The 19,302-nt window shown below is 43.4% G+C and overlaps 1 protein-coding gene across 1 annotated transcript in view; it reads right to left on the bottom strand.

Moving 5' to 3' along the window:
- Window positions 1-19,302, bottom strand: part of TBC1D15 (TBC1 domain family member 15) — a 2,197,436-nt gene that overhangs the window by 1,898,537 nt on the left and 279,597 nt on the right. Inside the window, exon 5 of the mRNA XM_044057253.1 lies at window positions 4,289-4,430. Coding sequence (XP_043913188.1) covers window positions 4,289-4,430 — 142 coding nt within the window. The remainder of the gene's footprint in view (window positions 1-4,288; window positions 4,431-19,302) is intronic.

Genomic DNA, 19,302 nt, shown 5'->3' with positions numbered 1-19,302 from the left:
TCATGGAATGCAGAGTCTCTGAAAATGAGAAATCCTCGGAGGAGAAGCAGTAGGAGTGGAATCATCCACATCAGAATCAGAATAAGTAGGATACTCCTGCAAGTCTTCCGCAGAAGACTCTGAAGCCTCTGAACATTGTTCCAAACTATCAAACTCGGTTCCACCCTAGGCCTCTTATCAGGGCCAGTCATAGAACCTCTAATCATAGTTCTTGGGCCCCTCTAGGGCTAGGTCCGAGTGTCCTCCTCTGCTCCGAGTACTGGGAGGGGGGGTCCGAGCGAGACAGGGCTGTTGCTTTCGAATCAAATCTTCTTCTGCCATTTTAAGCATATGTTTCTTGGTACAGAACCTCTGGGGAGCAGAGAAGCCCCACTGAAGACAACGCCTTCCGTCCTTCTCTCTCACCAAGGTAGTTTTGGCAACAGAAGGCAGAACCATCTAAACATTAGGAAGATGCCTTAAAGGGTTCCGTGAAATCATAGTGGCGGAGCCAGGCCCCTCAGCCTGCTCCGCTAGCTCTACCCTTCCCCTGAGAGTGGCCATTCAGGAAGAGTACAACTGTTTGTCCTCTGCCGACATGGACTCGGGCACTCTTTGATAAGGTCTCGCTGCAGTCGTATGACATGTGCCATGTAGTTCGGTGACCTCACTGAGAAGATAGCTGAACTAAAACCCGCTTCCTAAGCAATCCATCGATCGAGACTCCTTGTCTGGAGGATGGACAGAGGGACCTCCTGGGCTAATTCCATTTTAGTGGCCGCCGCCACCAACCTGGCATCTACACCTTCCCTTACTAGTGTGATTGTTAAAACAGTGTCCAGCTCCTTCGGCTGGAGGACACCCAACAACGCCTGCTCAGGCGCCTCCAAACACAGATACGTCCAAGGTAACCCCCTAATCCTGAGCATCTCCATGATGTCTCCAAATGAGCTTCCTTCCTCCAAATCTGTGTCCTCGGTCAAGGACTCAGGAGTCCAAGTTCCTCCTTTTGCACTTGAGCTTGTGAGGAACCTCCTCGGGGGAGGAGAACCAAAACATCATGTTCCAACGAACGACCTGGGACATCAGAGCAGGCTGTCCCTGGGACTGTCTGATCGGACCCATCTGAGATGGAGTGCAGAGCCAAGGCCAGGGGTCTGGAATCCTCGACAGGACCCTCTCCACTACGTCGAATGCTCTCTGGGATCCGAGAGCAGACCCTCCTCGGATACGACGGGCAGATTGGGGCCGGAGCCGACGCAGTCTGATCTGAAGGTCCAGTACGCTCCGACCTGGGCGGAGCCGAAGGCACACTGAAACCCTCGGTTCCGTTGCTCAGCTCGGCTCCGGGACCGGAGAAGGAGCAATGGAAAATGGGTCAAGAACGAAAACAAGGAGACCAGATCCGAGGGGGGGAAGGCTCGGAAGTCCTGGAGGGAGAAGACCGCTTAGCCAGCGGGGCCAATGAAGAGGCCTCGGCCCGCGGCTTGTGGTGCTTCTCCCTCCGCTTCTCTTTCCTGGACTCCCTATCCTCCTGGCCCGAAGCAGGAGGTTGAGTCCCGGCCAGGGGAAGGGAGGCAGGAGTGGCAGTAGCCGCAGCCGTGGCAGGAGCCACCGTGGGACCGGAGGCCGAAGCAGAGTCCGGGGACAGCAGTCCCACCAGAATCATCTTAGACCTCCGGTCCTTAAGTGCCCTGGGGTTGAACGCCACACATATGGAGCAACCTGAGGACAGGTGTCCAACCCCAAGGCACAACACGCACTGAGTGTGGCCATCCGCCGGGGATAGCTTATGGCCACACTCGGTACACTTGGAGAAAACAGCTTTTGGGGCCTCCGACATACTGAAAGGAAAACACACATGCTAGGCCCCAACACACAGCACACTCCCTAACGCACTAACGAGGGTGGGGAAGGAAAACTATCAAGAGGATTAACAGACTGGTTTAAAACTAAAGAGGGACCTGTACACAACACACGCACACTAAAAATTACAGAAAAGGGAGAGAAAAAAACAGTAAAATTTTCTCACAAAAAATGCTAAACCCTGGAACTCAGTGATCGAGCTGCTGGATGAAACCATGGCAAACTAGATCTGAGGTCAGGTAGGGTTGGCAGAGGATTATGGGTAGGGGGTGGAGCTTGGAGCTCGGATCTATGCTGTTGGAAACTGCCAGCTCGGATCCGATATGGATCCGAAGACCCATAGGTTGATGCACAAATGAAGTTAACTACTTCAGATCATACTTTATTATTGGGGGGGGGTAGTTGGGGACAAGCGTAAAGAAGAACTGAAAGCCAAGCATGGAGAAGAGCATCCCTCAGTGACTGCTCCTCTAGAGGAATCAGCGAAAAAAAGATACAGTATTTGGTGTTGGAAAGGGATGCAAAGAGATCGCGGAGGGATGGCTGCAGTGGCCAAACACTCATGCTGCAATCTCTGGGTTGAGGGACCACTTGTGAGGCATGAGGATGTTCAGGCTCAAGGTGTCTGCTATTATTTTGGATATCCCTGGGATGTGCATTCCAATCAGAAACCACTGCAAGGACATAACCCATTGCCATACTCTCATGGCCTCTCAATACTGGAGATATGAGCAGGCTTCCCCTTTGTTTATATACCAAACCGCTGACGTATTTGGTAGATCAGATGGCTATCACACCCTTGGGTGAAAAGTCCTGAAAGACCTGCAACACTAGGAGGACAGCCCTCACATCAAACGCAATGATGTGAAGATTAGCCTCTGACTGTGACCAGATACCTTGAATGGACTTCTTTTCAAAATGCCCCACCCCTCTCCTTACCCCAAAAGGGAAGCATCCATGGTAACCATGGCCTTGTGATGATACATAACAAATAGGTGACTTCCGAGAACATGGCCGGACTCTAAGCACCAAGCAATGTGGTGGCAGCATATATTAGCAAGGTGGATGGGAAGATCCATAGAATGGGATACAATTGACCATTGGACCAGCAGGGTCCACAGAAAAACTTGTATGCAGAACCTTGCCAGTGGTACTAAACAAACTGATACTGCCATTAATCTGAGAAGCTAAAGAACTAAGAATTCTGGGGACCTGCGAAAGTTTAAAACCTGTGAAGCATGGATCCATAGGTAAGATAGCCTGGAGGGTGCAAAACTGACAATTTGATTGAGTGTATCAACATGACATCAGCTGAATTCCTGGGCTTGTACTGGTTACAAATTGGATCTTCCAGAGTTCCCAGTGGTGTCCAAGAATAGACACAGTTGAAGCAAATAGTCACTGGCTTTGACACTACCTTCCTTTTGTTTCTCTGTTATCTTTTCTATCTCTTTCCTTACTTTAATTTTTAATTTTACTATTATTGCTTATATTGTTAAATTCCCTGTAAATATTTATATTGTACTGTATTTCATTTTATTATTACTGTTGTTATGTGGAGATTTTCTCCCCGGGCCTCCACTGAAAAAGGGTTTTGCTCAGTCGGACCATCCCGCTTAACAAATGTCAAATAAATAAATTAGAAATGCTTTTGTGGAAGTTTTAAGAAGATGGTCATACATGTAGGGAAAGGCCCAGAACCCCTGCAGCATGAGACAAGCCGCAACCGCTGCCTTATACATGAACACTCAAGGGGTTGTGATGAGCCCAAAGGGCAGTGTTCGGAACTGATAAATGTCTTTCTCCCAGCCTGAAGTGCAGGTTACAGAACAGGACTTTTGTTCCAAACTCAACATCACGAGATAAGGGAGGTAATTAGAATATAACTGGAATAAATCAGAAAAAGCAAAACTCTATATAACTCACAAAACCACACTAAAGCTCAAGCGCTATCAGTAACCACGTCCGTACTCGAAGGTGGTGAACGAGATCTGAGGTATGTTAGGGGACTAGAGCATTATGGTTACGAGAGGAGCTTGAGAGTTCAGTAGACAAGAGCTGTAAAAAGTGGCAGTCGGATCCGAATCCAATTGTAGAGGAATTAATTAAAACTGACATCAGCTCCCACATTTTCAAAAAAAAAATGCACATAGTGATATCAAACTGGAGATTTCACAAACATACAATTCAGTTTACACCCCAACCACAGACAAAGACATATATCAACCCAAAACAATTTGTAAGTGTACACATTTGTAACACAATTATCAGGCAAAGTCTTTTCAGTCATGTCTACTCACCGACTGCTAAGACAGCAGTAAAAACAAATACATGAAAAAAAAACACTGCATCCAGCCTAAAATGTCAAAATACTACCAACAAGAAAATGATCAAATTCAAAACTTTGGAATCGGAATTTATATTTTAAAGAGCAGATACAAACCTTCACTGGTGGTATGCTGTTTCTTTTTGAAGGAAACTGTGTTGACCATATCCCACTCAGCTTCATAACTGTTCTGATGATTTGGGCCTCTAAAAATCCTTTCTCTAGGGCTCTGTGACCACTCCACAACTGAACTAGAATCCTAAAATATAACAATATTTGTTCATGTAACAGAGGTCCAAAAAACTAATCTACTTTAATAAAAAGTAAGTACGAGAGAGATGCGCAAGCAGAAAAACTGTGGCTAATGACATTACTGCTTCTGAAGTGTAGTTATCTATAATTACTGTGATGACTACAGCAAAACACCATGGATTACTACTAGTCACTAGACTGGCCCAAACCTTGGCTGTACCTGTGGAGGTGGTGAATTGCCACAATGCAATATCCAGAAAGAGTACAGCACAGTTAGGAATAGTCCAGTTCTGCAGTTCTCCATGTGGGACTGTGGAACACGCTTACCTAAGCAATCAACCAGCACCAATACAGGCAGAAGTCTAACAAGTTGGCCCATCATCTAGGTCACTTAAATGGCAAAATGAATACACTGCTGGCTGAGAGATCCATATACATATGTAATAAAAGTAGTGCCCATTTCTCAACCGGACTAGTTAAAGGGCAACAGATGACTCTGTACCTGGCACAGACTACAATATTTTCCTAATTCAGCTATGTGAGGCACACACCATAACACCAAATACTTGATATTCTCATTGTCCTCTTTGGGTATTGCTAGTACCAGTGGTATCTCCCACACCAGAGAAGTTTTAGCATCTGTGGGCTTAGTGATACCTACAAATACACCACTTGGCCACAGAAGGAAAGGCTGTACCAATAAAAGCAGTGCTGTATTGCTGTTCTCAATTTCTGAAACACAGTTCACTACTAAAGACTTTACTGATGAAAGGGAATACCTCTGTAGAATACAATAAGAATGGCAAGAGAAAGTTAATTTATGTAAACATAGTCATTAAAAACAGTTCACCTCTGCTTATTAAGGGTTATATATAAGTATCAACCATAGGATGGGTAAGGTCAATCTATAACCAAATGGAATAGGTTATTTTAAGCACAAAAAATGGAAACTCACTAGGCTTAAAATGGCCCACAAGGGCAGCTAGCCTAATATTTACCTATGAACCTATAATACAGGTGGTGGCTAAAATGCCTCTCTTTAGGATGCAAGCAAACTTCCTGCAAGCAAATAAGTCATAAAATTATGATCCCATATTCTAGTTACATAAACAGCAGATAAATTCCAGACCTTCATCATCACAAGACCCCAAGGTGATTATATATATATATATATATATATATATATATATATATATATATACATATATGTATACACACACACACACACACACACACATGCCTACATACATGCATACAGACACACACGTGCCCATGCACACACACATACGGATGCCTACATTTGGTATAAATACAGGTTTGTCGACACCTGTTTAATCAACTGGATTTGGTCGATATATGCAGATGGTCAACAGGTTTCTGAGACTGACAATCCTAAGGGAAATATTCCCTTTTTCCAGGGTTTGTGCGATGTCAGAGTTTGTAATATATGATTAACGGGGGGGGGTACAACCTGCAAATAAAGTTCCATCTGTGTTGTTGATCTTTATTTATCCTCTACCTTTGGGACTCTGCTCCAATTCTCAGAATTGGTTCGTCCATTACAACAGCTTGCACAAGCCAAAAACTCTCAAGCAAAGTCTCTAGCCAGAATACCCCTCTCCAGATTACCTCAGATTGAGTTTGCAGCTACACAGAAGACAGAAGAATAGCTATACAGACCTGAAGAGGCTATGTCCAAGGTCATACCTGATAAAAATAACCAGTATGAGCATCCAATTCTCCAAAGAGTCTGCAGGAGGGGGAAGGAGGGTGGGGTGCCAAGGATAAATGAAGATCGACAACACAGATGGAACTTTATGGTAAGAACATAACTTCTTAATCTGATGTTCTCAATCTTCATTTATCCTTGACCTTTAGGACAGAGTTCCCAGCTACTTAGATCTTGGGAGGCCTTAAGGAAAAATATAACACTGAGAACCATAGAGACAAAGTACACTCTTCCCCTAGAGACCAGATTCAATTTGTAATGAGTGATAAATGTATGCAGAGTAGCCCAGGTTGCTGCTGCATATATTTCATCCATGGAAGCCTTGGAATGGAAAACAGCAGATGTGGCTATTGCTCTAGCAGAACGTGGTCTCTCTGGTGTTGGTAACTGGGGATTCTTTTTATTGTAAATGAAAGTAATGCAGACTCTCAACCACCTTCACAAGCTGACTTTCTAAACAGATTTCCCCACAGACAGACTGAAGAAAGAGACAAATAATTGGTCCGAATTCCTAAATTCTTTAGTTCTGCTGAGTTAGAAACATAATTGCCTGTAAACATCTTGCAAATGCAAACAATATTCACCTGTGTTGGAAATATTTGGGAAGAAAACAGGTAAATCAATGGACTGATTAATATCAGTTTCTGAGACCACCTTTAGGAGAAATGATGGGTTGGTTCTTAGTGAAACCCTATTCTTATGAAAGATTAAATATGGAGGTTTTGAAGATGGTGTTTGTATTTCGGAAATTCTTCTGGCAGAGGTAATGGCCATCAGAAAAATGGTCTTCCATGAAAGAAACTAAGAGAAAGGTAGCTGCCAGTTCAAAGGGGGCAAGGATCAAAGACTTCGGAACCACAGTCAGATCCGAGGGAGTTATAGGGTCCTTATAAGGTGGTTTCAACTGCAAGGTTCCTTTGATAAACACTACATTTTATACAATCTATGGGAAATCAGATGATGATCTTCAAAGCCATTGTGGAAAATGGAAACAGCAGCTAGTTGGACGTCAACAGTAGAAGCAGAAGCTCCTTGTTCAAAAAGAGTAGCTGAAAATTTTAATACCTTTTCAACTGGTGAGGAGAAAGGAATAATGACCATTACTGTGTGCCCAAATAGAAAATCTTTTCCACTTACAAGGTTTTTGAGAAGCCAATAAAATATTTTGGCCTGGGGATGATAAATTTTCTGCCTGGCAATTAATAGAATTGAGGACCCAAGCTGTAAGCTTGAGGTTCTGAAGACTGGGATGCACCAGTCCCTAAGGGTGGGACAGAAGATCTGGAACTGGGTCCAGAGTTCACAGACAGTGAATTAGATGAGGCTACAGAAACAGGAACCAGACATGAAGAGGCCAAAAGGGGGCAATGAACATTACCTTGCTCTTTAACCTGATGGCTTTCTTTAAGACCACCGAAATCAGTGGAAAGGGGGGAAAGGCACAGAGTAGTCCCAAGGGTCAATCGTGAAGGAAAGAGTCTCTCGGGGACTCCGCTTGAGGAGGGATTATGGCAAAGTAGCTGCTGCACTTGCTGTTCAGGGGTGATACAAATAGGTCGCAGCAAGGCTGACCTCAGCAACGGAAAATCTCCTTCTCTAGTCTGGGATTGAGAGACCACTCGTGAGGCAGGAAGATGTATCTGCTCAGTTTGTCCATTATCACGTTTGAGCTCCTTCAGATGCGTGTTGCGATCAGAAGGCTGTTGGAGGATATCGCCCATTGCTACACTCTGGGAGCTCCTCGACACAGATGGGTGAGACTTGGTTCTACCCTGTTTGTTGATGTACCAGACTACTGACATGTTGTCTAACTGAACTGCAATCTTTCCTAAACAGAGAGGACAGCTTTGAAGCCTTGCAATGCTGAGAGCACTGCCCTCAGTTCCAGAACACTGACATACAGATTGGTCTCCATCGAGGATCAAGTGCCTTGGACTGTTCTTCCCAGATAATGCCCCACCCCCACCCCATCTGGGAGGCGTCCATGGTCACTATAGTACTGGGTTGAGGTAGAACGAAGGGACGGCCTAAGAGAATTTCCTCAAATTCCATCCACCAGGATAAGTCCTTCTTGCAGCGACTGGTGATTAAGGTGGGATGTGTCACTGGATGGGTCAGGATGGACCATTCGGATGTCAAAAGCCACTGCAGTATTCGCATGTGAAATCTTGCTAGTGGAACCAAGGTAATGACTGCTGCCATTGACCCCAGAGCCTGAAGGACTAAAAGTGTAGGTACCTTGCTGTTGGAAAGAATGCCTTGCACTTGGGATCTTATTTTCTGTAGCCTGTATGTAAGGGAAGCTGTAAAAATTGTATTTAGATGGGCTCCTATGAACTCTAAATCTTGAGTCGGGCTTAGATGGGACTTTGACTGATTTATCGTAATGCCCAGACAAGAAAACAGGCGTAGAATGAAACCTACTGCTTGAAGCAATAAATGCCTGGTGCGAGTGGTGATGAGCCAGTCATCTTGATAAGGAAATAAAATCTGTGCAGTCTTAAGTGAGCTGTCACTGCTGCCAAACACTTGGTGAACACCCTGGAGGCTGAGGTGAAGCCAAAGGACAGCACTCTGGATTGAAAATGGCTGGCTCCTAGACAAAAGAGGAAGAACCTTCTGGAGCATTTGTCCATTTTTATGTTGTAATACGAGTCCTGAAGATCTATAGAACACATTCAATTGTCTTCCTCCAAAAAGGGCAGGATAGACTGAACCATGACCATTCAGAATTTTGCCTGCTGGACAAACTTGCTCAGAAGTCCGAGATCTAAAATTGGTCTCAAGTCCCCTGTCTTTTTTGGAACCAAAAAAGAACCTTGAGTAAAATCCAGATCCTAGACTCTTTTTTCTAGCAGCCTTTTGAATTTCCAAAGCTGCCTGATCCCTCTGACTGGGAGGAACACCGGGGAGTCTTCTTCGTGAACTTGGAATAAGAATAAAGGGGATGTTGTAACCTCTGGCAATGATCCTTTGCACCCAAGTATCTGAAGTTATTTGCTGCTAGGCTCTTGAGTGCAAAGAGAACCTTCTCCAAACTGCTTCTAGAGGTAAGCAATCGGGCCCCCTTTCTGGAGCACTGGAAGGGTTTCCCAGAGAAAGAATCTTTGGAACTCTAATTTTGCGAGCCACCTTTGTCATGGGGTCAGCATCTTCCACTGGAGCTACCTCCTCTGCCCCAAGTGCAGCCACTGCCACGTGCATCCTGAAACGACACTTCGGATTTTTTGAATCACATCTTCCAGCTCCTCTGGTTCCTACAGTAGGACCACTGGGGAGCAGAAAAACGTATAAATACTGCAGACAGGGTCTTTCCATCTTTCTCACACCTGGCTAATGCTTCTGGGGCCAAACACGTAAGATCTGTCAAAGGGAGCAATGATGAAAGAAGACTTAAATGGCTCCACAAACTCACATAAGCACATCCTGGAGTGCCACCTTATGGCAACATAGGAAACCATGCGCAATGAGCCTCATGGACGAGTTGGAAATTGACTTCAGGGTAGCCAGTAGACAGGCCACTATTGTGAACCTCATCGGACACAGTTCCCGCAAGAGTATCTGACTACTGCTTGATCAGATCCCTCTGAAGCCTAGTCAAGTATGGCATAAAATTCAGGGACCTTAAAGTAAAGGTTAATGATGAACAATGGAACTCTCTTCTGCAAGTTCCTTCTTGGTGGCCACTGCAATCACCATGGCATCTACTGCTAACCCCTTAACTCAATGCTGGTGGTCCTCTTGTGCTGAAACAATTTTGTCTGATTTCCTAGAGACTGGCTCTATGGAGTCAGAGGCCTTCTAAGCCAGCTGCGCAATCAATTTAATCAGATCAGCAGCAGGATGGGTCAACTAAGAAATAGATGGGCGAGCACCAAATGCTTGCAGATACACAGACTCCTCAGAGGTAGGGTCATTGGGCTTCTAGTTACCCCATTGTTTCAGAATTTCTAGAATGTCTCCAAAGGAAATGTCTTCTGGAGGTGACTGAGGGGAACTACCCATCATTGAAGTACATGTCTTCTGTGACAGATTCTTCTGAGGAATCCAAGTGTTCCTTCTTACACGTCATTTTCTGGGGCGTCTCCTCAGTAGGGATCTCTGTGGAGGACTTAGAAGAAGAGGGGCCCTGTGCAGGGGTATCCTATAGCTTTGGTGCTCACTGCGCAGGCATGAAGGTTGGTGGTAGCTCTGGGCGAGAGAGAGTCTCTGGATAATACTACCATAGGGGATGAGTCAGCTGAGAACTTGTAAAAGCCAATGCCCTCTCCATAACTTGGAAGGCAGGTCCACCCCCCCCCCGAAGAGGGATGGAAGCACAGAATTGACAAATTCGGTACCGTGGCACCACCCTGCTCCAAGGAACCTGCTCCAGATGCAGAAGTCAAGGAAGGGCCTACACCAGCCAAGGCTCCGAGAGTCAAAGACTGCTCTAAAAAAAAAAAAAACTGGAGCATATCCAAGCCCCCCTGGATCCAGCAGCAGAACTACAGCCCTGGGAGTCCATCTGTTTTGATGGAACAAAGGAACTCAAGGCACACTGGAACCAAAAGAGTAAAGGCTGTCAGCACAGGAGCAGTTAGAACCAGAGGTACTGGAGTCGTAATCTGTAAACCCTCAGTGGAGGTAAAAAGAGGAAGGTCTGGTTGAGTCCTGGGAGAAAAAGCCCCAACTCCAGAAGGGCCTGGGAAGATTCGGAAAGACCCCTATCCACTAGGAGTTGATCCACCAACCTCACACCACTGAATTCAGTCAGACTCCTGGAGGAAAAGACAGAGAAGCCTGAGGGAGATTCAGGTCTTTCTAGAAATGGAATAGGGAGCTGTCCCACAAAGGGATCAATTGAGGGGGAATATCTCTTCCTGGGAAAACTGATGGAACTTGATTGTGGAAGTGGGAGGGGGGGGGGATACTGGTTCAAAAATTCTGTATAGGACCATGGGGGAAGCCGATACTGAAGGAGAAACTTGAGTTATTGGTACCGAGGTGGCTGGCACTAAGACCCATTGTGCAGAGATAGTTACTACAGACAGTGCCCAAAGAAGTTGGTTCCGTAGATTTCTTAGTTTTAAGCTTCCACAGGAGATGTGAAAGCCAAAGATTTGTGTTTTTTGGCTGTCGAAGCTGAAGGGGACACTGGCACCAAATGATTCCTCTTCTGACTAAGTTCCAATTTAGAAGAAGAGGGGGAGGAAGGTGAGGATATGTCAGACTTGGACAAAGCCTCCTCAAAAGAAGACTTAATCAGACCTTTTAGAATCAACTTATTTTTCCATTCCACGAGTGCCCAGTGACTGAATGCCTGACAAATTGTGCAATCTTGCTGTAAAAATGCATCAAGCTCAAACACTACACACAAGAAGAATGCCCATCAGAGTTGGGCATCTTCCTACCACAATCTCGGCATTGTTTAAATCCAGTTATTCCATTAGATTTGTCCGCCATGTTAACAACGGAAAACAATTATCAACTGACAGCACTCACATGCACTAAGAAGAAGCACACACACAGAGGAAAGGAACAGCTGCCAACAGTGGTAGGCCAGAACTACCAAAAAGGAAGGGAAAAGGGAAACAATACCAATGATGGTAGAAAAAAGGTTATCACTAGGCAGAAACAGCACACTCACTGGCATACATACATACACACACACACACTGCTTTTCACTAAAGTGCATTTTCACAAAAATGCACTTTTGCGAAAAGGCAACTAAGTGAACAGCAATGGGGGCTATTGCTTAGATCGCGGCACAGCAGGGATAAGGGAATATTCCCTTTTCCCCACTGTAGTGCGATCTCGGAGTGAGAATATAAAAGTAGTGGGGGTGTTGGGGGCGCACCCCCACATGGGGGGGGGCACGGAGCTTGCCCCCCTGCATAAACATGGTTCGTGTTGGGGGGTTTTCCGGTTTATTTGTATTTTGCCAAAGTGCATTTTCATGAAAATCCACTTTCACGAAAAAGAGTTCATCTGTTTAGGTTTCGTTGAAACGTAATTTCAATGGGTCAAAGTAGACCCATATATATAGGGTCTATATTAGAACATCGAAGTTTCAAAACTTCGAATGTTCTAATATCGACCCCTATTCAGCGAAAGCTGAAAACATCGAACATACAGAACAGAAAATTTTTTCCTAGGGAAAAAATTTGCTGTTCCAAAACACATACACACAACACAAGCACACTAAACAAACAGCAATCCACACACATACACCTAAAATCTTACACCTAACCCTACACTAAACTATACACACACCACTAACTATCCACTTGCCATAACCCAAACCCTAACCCTAAGGTCTGTCACTATCGCACACTCACCTCACCCGCGCCCTAACCCTAAACTCACCTACCCCGCCCTAACCCTCACGCCCACACAATCGCACACTTACCTGACCTGCGCCCTAACCCTAACTCACCTAATCCACCCTAACCCTCACGTCCACACAATCGCACACATACCTAACCCGCGCCCTAACCCTAACTCACCTAACCCGCCCTAACTCTCACATCCACACAATCGCACACATACCTAACCCACAGTCAATAACACACTTACCTGAACCTGACCTGTAACTTTCCACCACAGCGCTGAAAATACAGAAGCAACAGAAATGAACAACCAAATTTTTTCCCTAGGAAAAGATTCGGTTTTCTGTTGCTTCGATATTTTCAGCTTTCGCTGAACAGGGGTCGATATCAGAACATTCGAAGTTTTGAAACTTCGATGTTCTAATATAGACCCTATATATATATATATATATATATATATATATATATATATATATATATATACATACACACACACACACACACACACACACACACACACACACACGTGTGTGTATATAGATATATATATATATATATATATATACATACACACACACACACACACACACACACACATCTATATATATATATATACATACACATATGTACATACGGGTCTACTTCAAATAATTGAACATCCAAATTGGCTTTCATATGGCAGAGACCACATGATCAAACATTTGAATGTTCGACAATGTGAAAAAATAAAAATAAACAGAAAAAAAAACTAAACCGTGCTAGCAGGGGGGCAAGCACCCCTGCTCCCCCACACTCCCTGCTATTTAAATATACTAACTCCGAGATCACACTACATTGCGGTAAAGAGAAATCTTCCCATTCCGCGCTCTATGGAGATCCCCATTCAGACCATTCGAACTTTTAAAAGTTCGATCATATGGTCTTGGCTATATGAAAGCTGAACTTTTAAAAGTTCGACCATCTGAAGGGGATCCATACATACATAGATACATACACACACACACACACACACACACACACACACACACACACACGCACATACACATATATCTTCATAGGAATGGGAAGATTTAGAAAGAAAACTATGAAAACTATGAAAATTTTCACTTAACTGATTAGGGAATCTGGCTGATGCATCTTGCAACAAAAGGCTGTGAGATGGTCAGTATGGAGTATAATAAATATGTGGAATAAATGAATAAGTTGTTAAATAGTGATAGTTACGTTAAAGTGAGTAGGGATTTTGTTAAAATCTATTTTGATGAAATTGACAAAACACTGTTTGACATATTTAATCAAGGTTTTATTGATATCAGTAACTACGATTATCTCAATATTGAACAGCCAAAACTTGGCAAGTTATTTGGCATCCCAAAAATTCATAAGAATGATCAAATTCCCCCATTCAGGCAGATTGTCTTCTCACCTAAACGTAAGACAGTATATCTCTAGTTTTTTAGAAAATATTTTAAATCCATTTGTTCAGAAAAGTTTATTTGGTACTTAGGACAAATACTTTTAGGGCAAAGAAGTACTATTATGTACTGTGGATATCACTTCATTCTATACAAGTATTTAACATGATGATGGGTTAGAGTTCATTAGACTTTATTTAGAAAATATATGAAATGTGGAGAGAAGGTCTGTTAACCTTGTAGTGATATTACTTGGATTAGTGCTGAAGAATAATTTTTTTGAATTAACAAAAGTATTTTTCATCAGAAAAGAGGGATAGCAATGGATGCTAAAGTGGCACTGGCGTTTGCAAATTTAGTGCTTCATTGATGGGAACAAACAATACTGATCAACCTATCCTCATTTAAAAATGTTTTAGTCTACAAGCATTATATAGATGACTTTTTTTTTATTTGGGGTAGTGAATTTAGTTTATTTAAATAATTCATTAATGAAATAAATCACAGTATATTATGGCATAATTTTACGATTAGTGGTCAGGACTTAATAGTGAATTTTTTAGACATTAAAATTCAGGTGAATGTTAGTGAAAAAAGTTTGAAAGTTCTATTTCTATGAAAAGCACTTTCAGAAATAATTATTTAATTTTTTTCAGTCACCACCCAAGATTTATGAAAAAATTTTTCGAGGTCAATTAATCAGAGCTAGTCACATGGTTAGCAATGATGCATTGTTTATGGAATAATTAAGTTTTTTAAGAATTTATTTTTAGAAAGAAGCCATCCATCTGATCAGATAAATAAAATTATTAATGAAATTATCAACAAAAGGAATCTTAAGTTACAATCGATCCTTAAGGAAGGGTTAAGAATAAAAGGTGGTGAATGTCAAGACTGTGGTAAGAGAGGTAATTTTAGGGATAAAAGTTTAGCTTTTCCAGTAGCAATGACCACAGATGGGCAGGAGGTTAAAATATTATTAAAATGAATTGGAAAATCATTTTGGTGAACACAGAACTTAAAACTATTATAGGGAATGTTCCACAATTCATTTATGAACGGTCCTCTAATCTTAAGAATTTGTTGGAAAGAGATCTTAGAATAGAGACTTTTTCATTTGGTTTGACACATGGGATGCTTCTGTGTCATAGCTGTAGACAATGTAGGTTTATCAGTAGACTAAATAATTCTGAATTTCCCCACATAAATTTATAAGTATTAGAACCAAAGGGAGATTTTCATGTAGCAGTAAAGTACAGTTGTGTACACCTACCATAAATGTAGATGTTCAAGTGTCTTCACCGTTGCAGTCATAACTGTAGGGTGCTCCTGCCGGCAGGCAGCCCGAGGTCGGCCAGAATCCCAAAGTCTGGGTCCGGCGTCGGCTGTATAAGCTAGTATCCTGACGTCAGTACGCCTTGGTACATAGCCCTCAGCTGACGCCATCTTCTCCAGCCTTTCTTGCCCTAGATGTCAGAAGTCCCCAACAAATCAAAAATGAATCCAACAAGGAAACACAAATACACCACAAATATGAGAAAAAGAGGGGATAGGAGGGAGGAAACCCGACTGCAACAGTGAAGACACTCGAACATCTACATTTATGGTAGGTGTACACAACTGTACTATGTTCTTCGTGTTTCACTGTTGCAGTCATAACTGTAGGGTGGAATCCCAAAGCAGTGTAGAGGGGAGGAGGCTTTAGATAGAAGAAGCCGGGGCAAGAATACCCTGCAAGACAGCAGAGGCAAAGCCTGCCCTAGACTTAGAAAACAAGGGGAGATTGTAGTGCTTGGAAAAAGTATGCACAGAACTCCAAGTGGCAGCTTCCAAGATATCCTTGGTAGGGACTCCTCTGAGGAAAGCTGTAGAAGTAGCAGCTGCTCTAGTAGAATGACTTCTAATGGTCCCTGGAAACTGTTTCCCATGATGAGTGTAACAAAATCTGATTCCATAAGCAATCCATTTGGAAATAGTTTGTTTAGAAATAGGTTTTCCAAGAGAACTGGAGGCAAAGGAAACAAACAATTGGTTAGACTTTCTGAAATCTTTAGTCTTGTCCAAGTAAAATCGTAACTGTCTGTGCACATCCAATGAATGCAAAATCCTTTCCCCTTTATTTTGAGGATTTGGAAAGAAAGTAGGAAGGTGAATTGTCTGATTCAAAGCCACTTTGAAATCACCTTAGGCATGAAAGTAGGATTGGTCCTCAAGGATACTCTGTCCTGATGGAAAATAAGGTATGGTTCCACAGCCATGAGAGCTTGCAACTCTTGAGACCCTTCTGGCAGAGGTCAATGCTAACAAAAGAACAGTCTTCCAGGATAGAAACTTAATATCTGAAGATGCAGCAGGCTCAAAAGGAGGCAAAGTAAGTTTTTCTAAAACATAATTAAGATCCCAGGCAGGGACAGGAGGGGTCCTTGGAGGCCGCAAATTTTTAGCCCCTCTCAAGAACTGCTTCACCAAAGGATGTGAAAAAACAGGAGGATCAGAACTGAAATGCGCAGAGATAGCAGAAGCATGAATCTTAATGGAAGAAAAGGAAAGTCCTTTAGATAAAAGTTCCGAAAGGTAAAGCAAAACAGAGGAGAGATCAGGAACCTGAGGATCAGAGCCTCGGTCCTGCATCCAAATAGAAAACCTCTTCCATTTAGAGGCATAGGATTTCCTAGTGCTAGGCCATCTAGCTTCCAAAAGAACATCCAAAACTTGTTTGGGAAGACTAGAGGAAATCAAATTCCTTTGAAGAGCCAAGCTGCCAAGCAAAGGGTCTTGAGATTGGAATGTAGTAACTGACCCTGATGCTGGGACAGAAGCGAAGGGTTCAGTGGAAGAATCCAAGGAGGCCCGAGAACAGGAGCTTTAAGGTTGGATACCAAAACTGTCGAGGCCAATTTGGAGCAATCAAGATGAGGAACTTGGGCTTGTCCTGCTTTATCTTCAGTAGTACCCGAGGCAGTAGAGGAAGAGGAGGAAAGCATATGCTGAAAGGCTTCTCCAGCTGAAGGACAGGGCATCCACTCTCCATGCTGTTTTGTGGAAGGACCTGGTGCAAAAGCGAGGCAGCTGATGATTGAGATGGGATGCAAACAGATCTATCTGGGGACATCCCCAAACTGCAGTAATCCTGTTGAACAAGTTGGTGTCTAGCATCCATTCATGAGGATCTGAAATGTTTCTGCTCAGGCTGTCTGCTAAGAGATTCTGTTTCCCTGGAATGAATTGAGCCTGGAGATGCAGATTCAAATTTAGAGCTGTGTCCCATAAACCCATAGCTAGTCTGCAAAGGGGGTATGAATGAGAACCCCCCTGCTTGTTGATGTACCACATGACCGTGGTGTTGTCTGTGCGAATTAGCAGAGGCCCTGGTTGTAAAAGGTTTTTGAAGGCTAAAAGGGCATTTTGAACTGCCAACATTTCCTTCAGATTGATGTGCCAGTGAAGATGGTCCTTTGTCCAGGTTCCCTGCTGGCAATTGTCTAGAAAGTGTGCTCCCCAAGCATAATCCGAGGCGTCCGTGGTTAGGATTTGAGTAGGTTGAGGGAGACTAAAAGGTTTTCCTTTGTTTAAAGTGCATGCCCTGGACCACCAGAGGAACTCCTTCTGGAGGCAGGGGATCAGAGGAATCAGAATATCCAGATCGTGGTAATGCTGTGACCATACACTTTTCAGATACCATTGAAGCTTTCTCATGTGAAGCCTTGCATTTGGAATCAACAGAATGCAGGAAGCCATGTAGCCCAGAGCCTGCAGGAATTTCCTTGCAGTGAGCTGAGATAGAGTTGCCAAGGCGTTGAAAGTAGAAGCCAGCTGAGTTTGTTTTTCTGGAGTGAGGTAGGCCCTTTGTAAGGTTGTATTTAAGAGGGCTCCCAAGAATACCATTTGTTGAGAAGGGATCAAATGTGACTTTTTTATGTTCACAGAGAATCCCAGTAGTAGGAGAAGACGTTGAACAAAGTCCAGATGTTGAAGCAGAAGATCTTTGCTGTCTGCCTGAATATGCGTTCTTGTCTGATAGGGATATGCAAATAGGCTTCCTTTAAGTCCAATGTCACCATCCAGGCGTCCTGAGACAGCATTGGAATTAGCTGTTGCAGAGTAAGCATCTTGAACTTTGGAATTTCCAAAAAGGTGTTTAACACAGAAAGGTCCAGAATAGGTCTCCATGAGTTTTGTTTTCTGGGAACCAGAAACAGCCTTGAATAAAACCCTTTTCCCATTTCCGAGAGTGGAACAGGCTCTATGGCTCTCATGGCCAGAAGAGCATCCACTTGAGTTAAGGCCTCTGACCATTGAAGTTTTGGCAGATCTGGCCAACCGTGAGTCCTTGGCAAAGTGTGAAAGTGGAACTTGTAACCTTTTAAAATCACGTCCAATACCCATCTGTCCTGGGTAATATGAGTCCAATTTCTGTAAAAAAAAGAGAGTTTTCCTCCGAGAGGGGCGTCCAGGTAAAGGGGTCCTGAAGCCCAACCGAGAGAGTCATTGAGTTTGCTTTCTTTGAGACTGGGATCTGTCTTCTCCCCTTCTAGGTGAAGAAGCAGTCCATTGTCTAGATCTGTAAGAGGTCTGGCCTTGACCACGACCTCTGGAGCGTCTATATCTTCCCCTTTGAGGCTTGTCAGACGTGGGAAAGGACCAATTTTTAGAGGGCCAATTCCTGGAAAATCTAGGAGGCTGAACTTGTAAGAAATCTTTTACAGTCTGCATGGACTTTGCCTTTTCTTCCATCTTTTTAATAACTTCCTCAGCCTTAGAACCAAAAAGAACATCTTGTTGAACAGGGGCATCTAATAACTTAGCCTTAACCTGTTCAGGTAAACTTTGTTCACGAAGCCAGGCATGTCTCCTAATCACAGTACCAGAGGCAGCAGCCCTGCAAGAAGCATCCAAAGCATCAAAACCACAATGTAAGCTATGCTTGTTAACCTGTTCAGTAGCATGCAAAACATCCTGAAGTTCCTTATCCTCTGCACAAGCAGGAAGGGAAGCAAGCTTTTGCTTTAAAACAGACAAAAGAAATTGCTGATATTTAAACATATGAAACTGGCAATTTAAAGCCCTTACAGACAGGGTAGCAGAAGTATATACCTTTTTCCCCACCTGTCTAAAGCACGAGAATCCTTCTCAGAGGGAATAGGATTTTTAGAAGTAGCAACCTTAGCAGCCTTAGAGCCCTGAGAAATAGTTTCAGGATCTGCAGAAGGGTTTTAAATAAAAATAAATGAGAGTCAGGAACCCTATAAAATCTATCAGGCTTAGAAGGAGCAGGAGGCATGGAATCAGGATTCAAATTAGCCTCAGAAAAAGCATCATCTACAATGTCCAAGACAGGAGGGATAGCTAAAGGCCTATGCTGAGGAAGAAGAAGAAATTCTCTAAGCCTCTTTTTGGAAGCAGAATATTCCTGTCCTTCCCAAT

This window comes from Protopterus annectens, chromosome 15.part0, assembly GCF_019279795.1.
Source record: "Protopterus annectens isolate FY-2018-M chromosome 15.part0, PAN1.0, whole genome shotgun sequence".
NCBI classification, from domain to species: Eukaryota; Metazoa; Chordata; order Ceratodontiformes; family Protopteridae; genus Protopterus; species Protopterus annectens.
The sequence above is the reverse complement of the archived record's forward strand: the minus strand, read 5'-3'. Positions and strand labels throughout refer to the sequence as shown.